General features: G+C 38.7%; 1 protein-coding gene across 3 annotated transcripts; it reads right to left on the bottom strand.

The window, feature by feature from the left end:
• Positions 1-1,723: 1,723 nt before the first annotated feature.
• Positions 1,724-12,516, bottom strand: LOC146516496 (transitional endoplasmic reticulum ATPase). 3 transcript variants are annotated; one of them, XM_085163634.1, is made up of 18 exons: positions 11,154-11,554; positions 10,683-10,794; positions 10,413-10,585; positions 10,175-10,317; positions 9,926-10,056; positions 9,384-9,515; positions 9,145-9,247; positions 8,350-8,483; positions 7,728-7,863; positions 7,507-7,619; positions 6,188-6,352; positions 5,896-6,018; positions 5,591-5,803; positions 5,292-5,470; positions 5,063-5,192; positions 3,159-3,317; positions 2,702-2,853; positions 1,724-2,619 (listed from the first exon to the last, which is right to left on the bottom strand). In XM_085163634.1, the coding sequence occupies exons 1-18, from the start codon at positions 11,174-11,176 to the stop codon at positions 2,520-2,522; spliced, it is 2,421 nt and encodes an 806-aa protein (XP_085019760.1). In that variant the 5' UTR covers positions 11,177-11,554; the 3' UTR covers positions 1,724-2,519. The 3 variants fall into 3 exon arrangements, with proteins under 3 accessions (XP_085019760.1, XP_085019762.1, XP_085019761.1); XM_085163636.1 differs by lacking the exons at positions 10,683-10,794; positions 11,154-11,554 and adding an exon at positions 11,572-12,516; XM_085163635.1 differs by lacking the exon at positions 10,683-10,794.
• Between the last annotated feature and the right edge of the window lie 458 nt (positions 12,517-12,974).

Raw genomic sequence — 12,974 nt, 5'->3', positions numbered from 1 at the left:
TTATTTATTTTATTTGTTTAAACTGTAATTAATTCATTATTATTTTTATGTTAGTCATGTTAGTTAACTAAATAGCTTTGAGTGATGGTGTATGAAATAAAGACCCTGAAAATGTATCTAAATTGGGGCTTTTCCTGGCTAAGAATGGGGCCCTGGAGGTGACTATGTACTTAAGTACAGTCACTCTGTATGCAGTAAAGATTTGTTTTTGCAGATCATTTTCCTGGGCTTTCTGATCATTTGATAAATAAATTAACAACAACTGTACAAATGAACCAGTGTTGATGTGAAGCAACAGTGCTTGTGTGTTTGCACACATTTTGTTATTTACTTAAGAGCACAAGAAAATTCCTTCGGGCAAGTAAAATTTATGTAAACCCACATTTCAACATATTCATTTTATTATTTAAAGAAAAATGCAAGTCATTGAAACTGTAACACACTCAAAAAAATAACTCTTTGAATGAACATAAAAAAATCATGGAAAGAATTTCCACATAATTAAATTGCTTTATTTTAGCATTATGCAATTCTGTTATTCCAACTTAATGTACTTGAGTTGGACTAACTTGATTAATTAATGATGGATCAACTGTTTTACTACAGTTGAGTCCAACTTAATTTAATTGATTTGATCCAAACCATGCAAATTACGTTAGTGCAACAAAACATGCTTATTCATAATAGAAATCCCTTTATTAATCCATTTATTTTAAGTTCATTTAAAGAGTTGTTTTTTGGAGTGTTCAACAAAGTCTAGAGTCTGGTTAACATAAAATGTTAATGGATTTATAATAACTTGCACTCCATCCATCCTCTTATCTTTACCAGGGTTGCAGTGAGGCTGGGACCTATCCCAGATGTAATAGGGTGGGAGGCAGAATACTGGACAGGTCATCAGTCTATCACAGAGAGACAGACAACCATTTGCCCTCATGTTCACAGATATTTTAGAAACACCAATTAACTTAACCCTAATTACTGCGGCAGGAAACCAGAGTACCCAGAGAGAACCCACTGCAAACTTGGCCAGATTGCAGATTTGAACCCAAGACCTTGACCCAAGGTCCCAAGCTGCAAGGCAACAGTGCTAACCACTGTGCCACCGAGCTGTCAATCTAGACTTCAAAAAAATAGGGAAACTATGATTACAAGGCTTTATATAGAATTTTAAAAACCACAATAAATAGCTGAGGCATATACGTAGTGTGTGTATGGTTGTCCGTCTCTTCTAACCTCAGTGATTTTCCTGTGGTTTGAACTCTTGTGTGATCTTGTGAATTTTGTGAATCCAGGCAACTAACCACTCTTATTAGATTGTATCATGTCATCTCAACAAGAATAAATTAAGTTGCTGGATTTCATGCAGATCCTACATGATTTAATTATGTTCAGCACAGAAACATGAAATTATTTTGTTCACATTACAAGTTTGAATTTTGTAAATTTAACAACCACCCAATTTCATTTTTTTGAGTGCATGGCAAAATCACTTGTGTGAAAAAGCTCTTATATAATAGTATTTGGTACACAGTACAAATCACGTTCAGTATACTACTTGTCAGCACAGTGTGAACATCTTCATGATGTTGCCAGTGAGCGTGAAAGGAATTTAAAATAAGCCTGTATTTAGCTTGTAGCTTGATCCAAGACCTTCTGCTGGCTGAGTCAAGCTTTGTCATATAGAGACTCACTGCTGCTAACGCTACTCATAAAATACAAATTTTCAAGAAGAAGAAGTTTTTATTCATTTCTTAACTGTTAAACAGAAAAGTGCAAACTGATCACAGTGACAACCAAAGCATGTTGTTAGGGTAACAAGATTTTAGACTTGTTTTATAAATTGACTGCGTGGGGACAGTAAAACAAATATTATTCTGCTGGTCTGGAGCATTCAGGTGTGAGCATTCAGGTGACACCAGTCACCCAAAAAATTCACCCCAAGGTCAGACCGTGCAATGCTCAGACAAACTATAAAATCCTAAGAGCTACATCTCCACAGTGACCTCAGCTAGTATGTTAAATGTTAATGTTCATGAGTTGCATCCAAACAATCAATAAGACTTCTAGAACAATATCCTTAGACAGATTTTACATGAGATATTTAGCCATATGGCACAAACACAGTAAATCAAATACAAATACATCATATCAACTGACAGACACAGTGGTGGAGGGGTCATGATTTGGGTTTGTTTTATAGACACAGGACCTGGACACCTAATTTAGTCACCCATGAAGTTTGCTGTGTATCAAAGTATTCAAAAGTAAGGCCATCTGTGCACAGCCGAAACAATGTTATAAAGAGGAGTGGGCCAAAATTCCCAATGATGTGAGAGACTGATAAAGTCATACAGAAAATGATTTATTATTCACCCTCTTGTTTTATGATTTTATTAAAATTTTGAAAAGTTTTTCTTTATTTTTGTTTTTTTTGCTTACAATTTTTTTTTACTTCCTTTAATCATCTGTCTCATTCCTCCAGAGATGCAGTACACAGTAGCTGACTGCAGTTTTTGTCACTGGTAGAGATCATCATCGCCTTCATCTCTGTACAGACTCGGCCTCCCAGATCCAGAACCTTGACTTCCAGACTGGGAACCAGTAGCAGAAGGAAACCTGGGTGGGGAGAAAAGAGTTTCAAGTACAACTAAAACAAGACTGGCTTGTCCACAACTACATGTTTGATAAGCATGTGCACCTGAAGTTTCCAAAACCTCGGCTCTGTTGCAGAGTTTGAGCAAACATCTCATATTTGCGTATGTCATTGTCACTAACAGAGCGACGGGCAAATCGCATCGCCTCTTCAAAGTGGTCCTTCCTGATCTCTGGGACTGGATCAAAGTCCTCATCCTGCAGTCAGAAAAAAAACAAAAAACAGATAAGGATTTCATGCAAAAATAATACACTTTGAACGTGTGTGTGTGCGTGTGTGTGTGTGTGTGTTCCCAGTCCAAAGGCTGAAAGTTACAAAACACACAGCCGCCCTTTAGGGAACGTTTTATCTCCCACAGTCTCTGTCTGTACCATGCACACACAGCCTGGTACAACTTTGAGATGTGATTTGTAGAGATAATAAAATAAAGCCAGAGAAGCCCAATTAGCATTTTCTTATATAACACATTATATTTTGGTGTAAACAAGCTTGAGCAGCTGACCATAGGGACGCCTGGTCTGTTCTGCCTCTGACGCTCAGCCTTGATCTCGGCCTCTATTGCCTCACGGATGGCCAGCTTACAGGACCGCTGACAGATCTCTGTCAGATCAGCTCCAGAAAATCCATCTGTGATGCCAGAAAGGTATTCAAGATCCACATCCTGAAGACAAGAGGAAGAGTAAAAGACAGAAACTAAGACAATGTAAAAAAATAACTTCTGTTTCTGTACACTCCCACAGTGGGTTTTAAATCAAACCGTGAAGATCTGATTGAAGTCAAGGGATTCAACAAAAGTTGAAGCTGTTTAGGAATTTCAGTCATTTTTATCCACAGTCTGCTCATTTTCAGAGGCTCAAATTAATTTGACAAACTAACATAACTGTAAATACAGGGATTTTTCAGAATAATGAGGAAAAATTCCAAACTCTTGCACCAATGGGAATCAAATGCTGTGTTTCCTCTCTAGAGAGGCTGTGACAGGCCTTTACTGAAGCCACATTCAGTTGCTATTTTTGTGCCTTTAGTTTTGTCTTCAGTAACTGAAAAGCGTGTTTTATATGGTTGAAGCACTGTCTGTTCAGTTTCACAGCATTTAGTTGAATCTGAGGAGACACTTGAGATTTCATCCTGGTTTTTTGATCAGCAGTCACATCATCTTTAACAGTCGCAGTTGTGCTGGCAGCCGTACATGCCAATGCCATAATGGTGTCTCCACCATGTTTTACAGATGATGTGTTACGCTTTGGATTAGGAGCTGTTTCTTTCCTTCTCTACACATCATTTTGGTACAACTCAGTCTTGGCTTTATCTGTCACAAGATATTTTTTTCCAGAAGTGGATTTTATATGTCTTGTGGCAAAATGTAATCCGACCTTATCCTGGATTGTAATACGTGGTTTGTACCTAGTTGTAAACTCACTTGATTTCCATTCATGAAGGCATCTCTTGATTGTAGACTTGCAATAATATGCTTGCCTCTTCTAGAGTATTCTTGATTTGGCTAGATGTTGTGAAATTGTTTTTCCTCTCCCCAAAAGTTAATTCTAATCATCTGGACGTAGTGTTTTGTGGGAGACTCACAAAACGCTACGTCCAGATGAACAGAATCAACTTTTGGAGATTTACTTTCCTGGATGATTGAGAATGCATCAAGATGTTTTTCCTCTCAAACAAGGGAATCATTCTGATCATCCACTTTATTTGTCTTCTCTGGTTTTTCAGGGAATTTGTTGTTGACCAGCACATTCAATTTTTTTGAAAAATGTTTCAGATGGTTGGTTTAGCTGCTCCTAATTTTTGGTTTATTTTGTTTTTCAGTCTGATTATAGCTGCCCTCACTTTCCTCAATGTCTCATTTTGTATCTCATATTGATGGCTCTAGTGAACAAATTGCAGCGTCACCACTTGGAATCACCTACAGGTCTTTTATCTGGTTAATTTATCATGGAATACTCAGGGAGCAGGACTCATCTGGCCACATAACTGCTTCTGAATTAATTGTTCAATTACTTTTTAGCCTGCAGTAAAGGCCTGGCAAAGCGTATCAGGGGAAAAAACACATCATTAGGCGAGGTCCATGGATTTTAGACTTAAGGCAGTTATTGAAAGCAACGCATTTTCATCCAAGTATTAATAGCAGTTCCTATATTATTTTAGTTTGTCTTATTACTTTTGAGCCTCTGAAAATGGGGGACTATGCATAAAAACTGCTGCCGTTTTGAAACTGTTAATGCAATCTGTTGGTTAAACACCCTAAATTAAAGCTGCAAGTCTGCGCCTCAATCACACCTCGATTGAGTTCAATATCCACTGTGGTGGTGTACATGGGTAAAATATCAAAATTGTGTAATTTTACAAAACTTATGAATCTAACTGTATAGAGCAATTGGTTTTTGTATCACTAACTCTTGCAACAGGGGATTTGCGTAGATTGGCTTTAAGAATTGCTGTGCGAGATGGCTTATCAGGCAACGGGATGTAGATGAGCTGATCCAGACGACCTGGCCGCAGAATGGCTGGGTCTATGATGTCTGGCCTGGGATGATGAGAGGAAGGATGAAAGTGAGAAGAAAAGTCGGTAAAGAGTTTCATTTATTAACATCTGTACGATACAGACACGCAAAAATGTGTGCACCTGTTTGTGGCACCGATGATGAAGACGTTCTTTTTGTCCGACATGCCGTCCATCTCTGTGAGTATCTGGTTAATGACTCTGTCAGCTGCACCACCAGCATCACCTGCACCGCCTCCTCTAGATTTGGCGATGGAGTCCAGCTCATCAAAAAACAAGATGCAGGGGGCTGCCTGTCTGGCCTAGAGGCAGAAGGAAAAGGTCAAGAGGTCAAGAAAGGTTAAAGTGTAAAGCCAGAACTACAGATTTGATAGAGTACTTTAGTCTGTATTGAGCTCACACTTTCCTCTCTCCACTCTTACCTTATCAAACACATCCCTAACATTTGCCTCTGATTCTCCAAACCACATGGTGAGCATCTCAGGTCCTTTGATTGAGACAAAGTTAGCTTGGCATTCATTGGCGATGGCCTTAGCCAGTAGGGTTTTCCCGCAGCCTGGAGGGCCGTAAAACAAAACTCCACGAGATGGGGTCATTCCAAACTTCAGGAATTTGTCAGGATACTCAACAGGGTACTATGGTGAAGCAAGATGAAGATTCACAGATTGTGGATTGAGCTTGTGTTTGTAGTATTGTGGCAAAATTAATGCATGAGTGTTTCTTCCACCTGGACAAGCTCTTGGAGTTCTCGCTTGACCTCGTCCAGTCCGCCGATGTCCTCCCAGTTGACCTGAGGCACCTCTGCAACCGTCTCTCTCAGAGCTGATGGGTTGCTCTGACTTAAAGCCCACTAAAGTGGGGCGATGTTTGGTAAAGAGATGCATATCTATTCATTTATTAATTCCTCAAGAAATAGTGATATGCATCTCACATTCATGTTATATGTTGTTCTTTCACTCAATTCTTATAGTTCTACCAACACAAAGAGCTAAATTTATGTGTATTCATGTCTTTTGTACCTGGAAGTCATCCATAGTGACAGCCATTGAGTTGAGCAGGTCAGCGTCGATGGTCTCATCCTCCAGATCTATGAGGGTCATTTTCTTCCGGATGGCTTGCAGAGCAGCTTCTGAGCACAAAGCAGCCAGGTCAGCACCCACGTGGCCATGGGTCTCTGTGGCAATCTGGAGTATTTTAAATAAATCACATTAATATTAACATACTAAGTATCAAGCAAGTAAATAATATTTATTCATAGAATTTTTTTACTGACAAGAATCACAAAAGTATTTACAGAAGAAGAAAATAGCACATAAAAGTATTAAATCAGTTAAAAGGAAAACAAAATTTAAGGTTCAGAAGTTTAAGTATTTGGTGAGTTTGCTTATATCACCCTAACATTCAACTATATTAAATTAAACTGACCCTATATTGATAAAAAAAAAAGATTAATTTAAAAGAAATAATTTGAATAAATATCATTAGTTTGTTGCATAGATTCCTATATCGCCCCTTCTCAGAGAAGATTATGTTTACAATTGATATTATAATGCATACGGTCTAATACGAATTGCAACACTTACAGCAACAAAAGGAGGCATTGTCCAAATGTTTGATTTCATATTTAATTACAAAGTCCATTTAAAATTTCAGTTTTATTTCAGTAAAAACTGTTATAACGAATCATCAGAGTCTTTACATTTATGGGGAATAACTCTAATTAAATGATACTCTCTTGCCATAAGTTCAAGCTGTATTACAAGAATATCAAAAAGACCTACTGCACCTAAGGATCCTTATTCATCTGCCAGGGCAGGAGGGCCAAGGTGGATCCTTGGTAGAGAAATGCATGTTTTCATCCTGATTAGTTTATTTATAATTGCAAAATAGGACACTGGCCTTGGTACAGGATGTGCTTCTGGTTGCTCTACTTGCAAAAAATGCTCACCTTAACTTTCTAGTGGTAATTTTTAGACTTGTTACCAGTACAGTGCTATAATATATTAATTTTGTTATCAGATCAGCTACTTTCAGCTGTTCCCTTAGTCACAAGGTTTCATCACGGCAGAGAGCTCCACATATGTGGTTTAGCAGATTTTTACACCCTTCAGGGATGTTTCATTTGATTGGTAACTGTGTGTAAACTACTACACTATGAAGCCACTAGCTTTGGTATAATGTTCACAAACTCCATAATTTAAAAAGTTGTTGGCTTTTTTTGCTTGAGCCTTTAAGGTGATTGATGAAAAAATAGCAGATTTATTTATTATTATTTAACTCACCATTTCAGTTTTAATTTTATATTATTAAAGCATTCATTCATTTTCCACTGGCTCACCCTCTCCAGATCGACATCTTGAGCCAGTTTCATGTTTTTGGTGTGGATCTGCAGGATCTCCAATCTACCAGTCGAATCTGGGATTCCAATATCAATCTCACGGTCAAACCTGCCTGGAAAGAAATTGCAATATTTGTAAGTGTGTGTGTGTGTGTGTGTGTGTGTGTGTGTGTGTGTGTGTGTGTGTGTGTGTGTGTGTGTGTGTGTGTGGTTCTCCTGACCAAAGCGTCTCAGAGCCGGGTCCACACTGTTTGGTCGGTTTGTTGCAGCCATGACAATCACATGAGCTCTTTGCTTCAAGCCATCCATCAGGGTCAGGAGCTGGGACACTATACGCCTCTCCACCTCACCATGAGTCTGTACATACACACAGACTCACACGTGGTCAAAAACATTTAGCTGTTATTTACATGGACACAGGAGAACAACAGGGGATTAGGTCACTCCCCTCTTAAATCAGCAAATTTTTAGAACATTTTCTGCTTGACCAACTCGGATTTGCCTAAAATTGTAATGGTCCAAAAAAGGTCCATTGACCCACCTTCAGGCCCTTTCCACACCCATTGAAACTAACTAATTATTTTTTGCAATGTGAAGAGTTTTTATTAGTTTGTGCTGAAACATGAGACTAGACTTTTTTCATATTTTAACTAGCCAGTATTCAGAAATCCAAACAGTGCTTTAGATTGCCAAAAAAATGCCTGAAAGTTGGTCGACAGACCATTTATACACACACACACACACACACCTACACACACACACACACACACACACACACACACACACACACACACAATCTGACCAAGCAGAAACAGGTTTCTTGAATTGTCCCCTCATGTTTACCTTCTCTCTCTTGGGAGCAATGGCATCCAGCTCATCGATGAAGATGATGGCAGGGGCGTTATTCTCCGCCTCCTCAAATGCTTTTCTTAGGTTGCTTTCTGACTCTCCGGCCAGCTTACTCATGATCTCGGGACCTGGTCACAGAATGATACTTTACAAACATCTCCTGCACAGGGCCAAGAACAAGAGAACCACTATTTACCACTATAACCTCCATCAGGTTCTCGTTATTCAGCTGACTACATTTTAAAAGTTTTTCTTGAAAGGTCACTAGTATTCTTTGTTGCAGTTATTGGTGTGTTGTTAGTTTATTGCATATCTTGCACTTTATGTTGTATTTAATGGATTTTGAATATATAACCGCTAACTTGGCAAGAGATGTGATCTCAGTGGAACTTCCAGGTTGAATAAAGGTAAATAAATGAATAAATTCCCCTTTTAATTTTTCTCTCTGTTTATTTTTTTTTTAAGATTTTGAGTTTTTGAGTAAAACGTTTGTTGTTTTTCCTTTTTCTATTTACTGTGCATTTCTGTTTTACCTTTCAAAGAAGGTTCAATTCATATTACATCTCTTGGTTAATCGACACTTAACAGAAAAAGAACTGGAGCACAGTTTGTACAAAAGTAAAGAAATGCAAAACCATATTAACTCAAAGTTTTAATTAATTTATTACTAGTATTTTTTGTTTGTTTGCTGCATTTATTTGCATAATATTCTGCTTTGCAGAGAGTCATTTATTTCCTTCTGTGCTTTAGATTTGAGCATTTTCAGGCCTCAGTAGACAAAAGTCTCACCATTGATGAGGAAAAAGAAGGCACCAGTTTCATTTGCTACAGCTCGGGCCACCAGGGTCTTTCCTGTTCCTGCAGGGCCGTACAGCAGGATACCTCTGGGGGGCTGAGAGAGAAGGGAAGAACATACCAAGTAATGCAAAAAGATGCCATGTTAAAATGGAAACAATCACTATTATTGGTGGCTGGGATGATAAATTGTCTTTGAACTTCATGTGTGTGTGTGTGTGTGTACATGATACCTTAACTCCGATAGCCTTAAACAGTCCTGGGTGTCTAAGAGGAAGCTCCACCATTTCTTTGATCTGGGCCAGCTGCTTCCGACAGCCTCCAATGTCATCGTAGCCGATGTCATTGAGACTCTCCTCTTCATCCTGTCATGCACCAGAAAGCCTGACAGTTTATTACTGTATGTACTGATTAAAAGATGAGGCGATGAGATTTCTTTGGGTGCTTGAGGTTGTCATAACTGGTTTACTGAAGTCTAGAAGATTATTCAGACTTTAGTAATGAGAATTCAGGAATCCATATTAATTCATTTTATCAGAACAGGCTATGCATAACAGCATGCACGTATATCTTTGCGTCGTCAAAGGTCCCTTTAAGCCATTTTTATAAATTTGATAGTATCCTGAAACAAGAAAGTCATTTGTGACTGGTGCAATACTTCTTGCAATAATTCCCCAGATAGGAGAATTTTGATATAAAAGGGTTTTCTTACAGTTCTTTAAATGTTAACACACACTAACATCACACAAAGCAGACTCTTTAATCTCTCACAGACCTCTCTCTTAATTGGCTCTCCCTCACAGTAGATGACTGTGTCAGGGGCAACGATGCAGTGAGGGCTGGGGTCCGTCTCCACCACCTTGAACTCCACAGCTCGCATGCTTCCCCTCACCAAGAAGATGTCACCTAACAATGAAAAGGAGAAGCCACTACATTCACAGCAGCTTCTTGTGCTCTTTGAGTTTCTGTTTTATGTTATAACGTGACCTTTGTGCTATAACTAGCAACTGAGGTGTTGCTGTACCTTTGTGCACAGGCCGGTAAGCCTCCAGAAAGTACGGTTTGAGGAAAACATCAAAGAGGTTCCCTGATAGGCCTTCAATGGTGTCATCTATGGGGAGCACGTGGATCTTTTTCCCATACTTGATATCAGGACAGGCATGGATACTGTAATGACACGCACATCAGCAGACACCTGTGGATTATGGTAAAATCATAGCTCCACACTACACTCAAAGCCACAGGCACGAGGTCCACTGCACCTGATGATGTCACCAAGCCGGACACGCAGGTTGTTGCGCGTCACACGGTTCATCCGAATTCGTTCATCTCCACAGGTGTCATCCGTCAGGACGATGCACACTGTTTGCCGTCGTTTCCGCCCTCTCAGCACCACGGTGTCTCCTCGGAAAAGCTGGAGCTCCTCTGTCTTTCGCTAATGCGAACACACACACACTCACACACATAAGCCTAACAGTCTAACAAGAAGACAAACAGGACTCTGTGTGGCTATATTTACACCTTACACACACCTGTGACAGGCTGACAATGCTGCTGTCTTCACTGACAGCCTCATCTACAATGAGCCTGTTTGGTCTATGCTTCTGCTTCAGGATAGCAGTGGAGTAATCTTCTCCCTTTGGGCTTCCAAACAAGAGACGCATTATGGCACTCTCACATGTACGTGAAGCTCTAATTTCCTCATGTGACTCTGTGCTGTATTTAGAATCTGTGTGGCTCTGCACATAGCAACTATTTGATTTCATAAACATGAAAATATTATTTGATTATCAATAATTCACTGTACAGGAGTTTTAACATTTCATGATCTTGAACAGCTGCACTGTGATTTCTCATTATTCAAAGTTTCATGACACAAAAATCCATATTGGATAAAATGTCTTTACTCCTTAAAATGTTTTACTGCGTATTGAAACATGCATGACTAAGCACATACACACACATACACACGCATGCATACACAAAGCAGCTGTTTCGCTCACTCTGCTCCTCCTGAGCCTGGCATGACTGCTCCTCTTTGTCCTGTCACACTTTAGATCTCTTTCAATTTTTCACCCTCAGAGTTCACTCCCTCACTGTCTTCTGTAGGTGTTTGCCCTCGTAGATTCAAAAGTTGATCTTGTGTAGTTCTAATCAGCACCGAAGAGCTCAGATTTCCCTCTGATCTGACCAGCGCTGTTCAGGTTTTAGTCTTTCTGAAGCTCTGATATTTTCCCAGCAGTCAGAGTCTTTTTTCTTTTCCTCTGTTTTCTTAAAGCAGCATGTTTACAGGAGGTGCTGCCTGCCTGTTTATCAGCGGAGGTATAAATATGTCCATCTAGTTCTCTGTCTTATTATAACCCCAACATGGGTGGACCCATACACACACTTTCACACACACACATTTCCTTGCACACTTACCTTGGAGAGTGTCCCAGAACAGATACAGTGTGATATTTCCTCCTCCTCCTGCTACTAACCAACAAATGCAAGCAAGAGCTGAGCGAGCCTCAAACGCTGTGAAATATTTATGGGTCATAATAAGTTCTGCTTTCAAAAGAACCGACATATCGTCCGTTTTATCTCCTGGACGAGTCCTCTCTTTTCTAAAATACAGCATTGTCCTTCGACTCCTTGTCACCGTGACTCAAGTGAACTGCTGTTGTGCTCCGGCTGCTCTCGGCCGTTGGTGTATTTATGTTTAGTACACACATACATAGACACACCCTCTCAAGGACACTCACAAAAACATCACCACAGCTTGCAAACAACTGAGCATTCACTCACTGTGGATTATTTTTATTTTTTATGTTTTATTACTAAATTGTTTAAACAAATGAAAGGAAACAAGCTACAAGGGCTTAAACATACTGTACATTCCCCCTGTGAGAATCAGGACTCGAGCTGTTCCCAGATTTAATGAACAAGAAGGAAATGATGTTAACAACACATCGAACACTTTCTTCTTTCTAATGGTAATCTTTCAAACTCAGTTATTGGAAAGACAGTGAGAGGTAGAGGAGGTTTAAATGCACAAAGAAACATTGAATCTGATTTACGCATCAGTGTACGTTGAAATGTATTGGATATGCTGAAAAAAAAAGAAATAAAAATAAGACAAAGAGACAAAATTACAGTTTTTTGTATCATAAACATGGAATGTATGCTGTTACAATACAGATGGAAATAAATTATGTGACAACTGGACACATTTGGTCGCCTTTTGTCGTTATCAGTCAATAAAAGCCATTAAAAAATGCTGGTGGTATGAGATCACTTGATTGATCGACTCAACTTTACCCACAACATCTCTCAGTAAATAATGTAATCTTAGTAATTAACAATCAGCCAAATGGGTTTTAATATATATATATATATATATATATATATATATATATATATATATATATATATATATATATATATATATATATATATATATATATATATATACACATATATATATATATACAAAACTTTACTCTGCAGCTGGTTTCACAGAGATATTTAGATGCTTCATAGGTGTTTTCTATATTAAATAGGCCACAAAGGCAGTATTTTCTTCTTTAATGTTGACTATCAGTAATATCTATAGGAACAAAAGAAGTAAGCATGTCTATAAGACTTGAGCCTTTGTTATGTAAGTAAAGCGCTTTTAGTGTTTCTTGCTCAAATTTGGGATTTTTTTATCATATGTTTTTTTATATCGTCCATCAAAATGCACTGTCCCTGTTAAAAGCAACAGTCAGGTGTTTTCATAGACCCAGGAAGGCAAAAGATTGAACCAGCTGCCTGTCCCTTCAAGCTTTTCCTAGTTATGTATG

The sequence above is a fragment of the Neolamprologus multifasciatus genome, chromosome 6 (assembly GCF_963576455.1).
Source record: "Neolamprologus multifasciatus chromosome 6, fNeoMul1.2, whole genome shotgun sequence".
Classification (NCBI taxonomy): Eukaryota; Metazoa; Chordata; class Actinopteri; order Cichliformes; family Cichlidae; genus Neolamprologus; species Neolamprologus multifasciatus.
This window is presented reverse-complemented; position numbering and strand designations above follow the sequence as displayed.

Bases quoted from the DNA above. Each gene is read 5' to 3' on its own strand.
- LOC146516496 (XM_085163634.1), bottom strand. From the start codon at position 11,176: ATGCCAGGCTCAGGAGGAGCAGA. The intron at 7,620-7,727 runs GTCAGGAGAACC...ATTTCTTTCCAG, and splicing joins CCCGGCTCTGAGACGCTTTG to GCAGGTTTGACCGTGAGATT. The intron at 5,471-5,590 runs GTAAGAGTGGAG...TTCTGCCTCTAG, and splicing joins TTAGGGATGTGTTTGATAAG to GCCAGACAGGCAGCCCCCTG.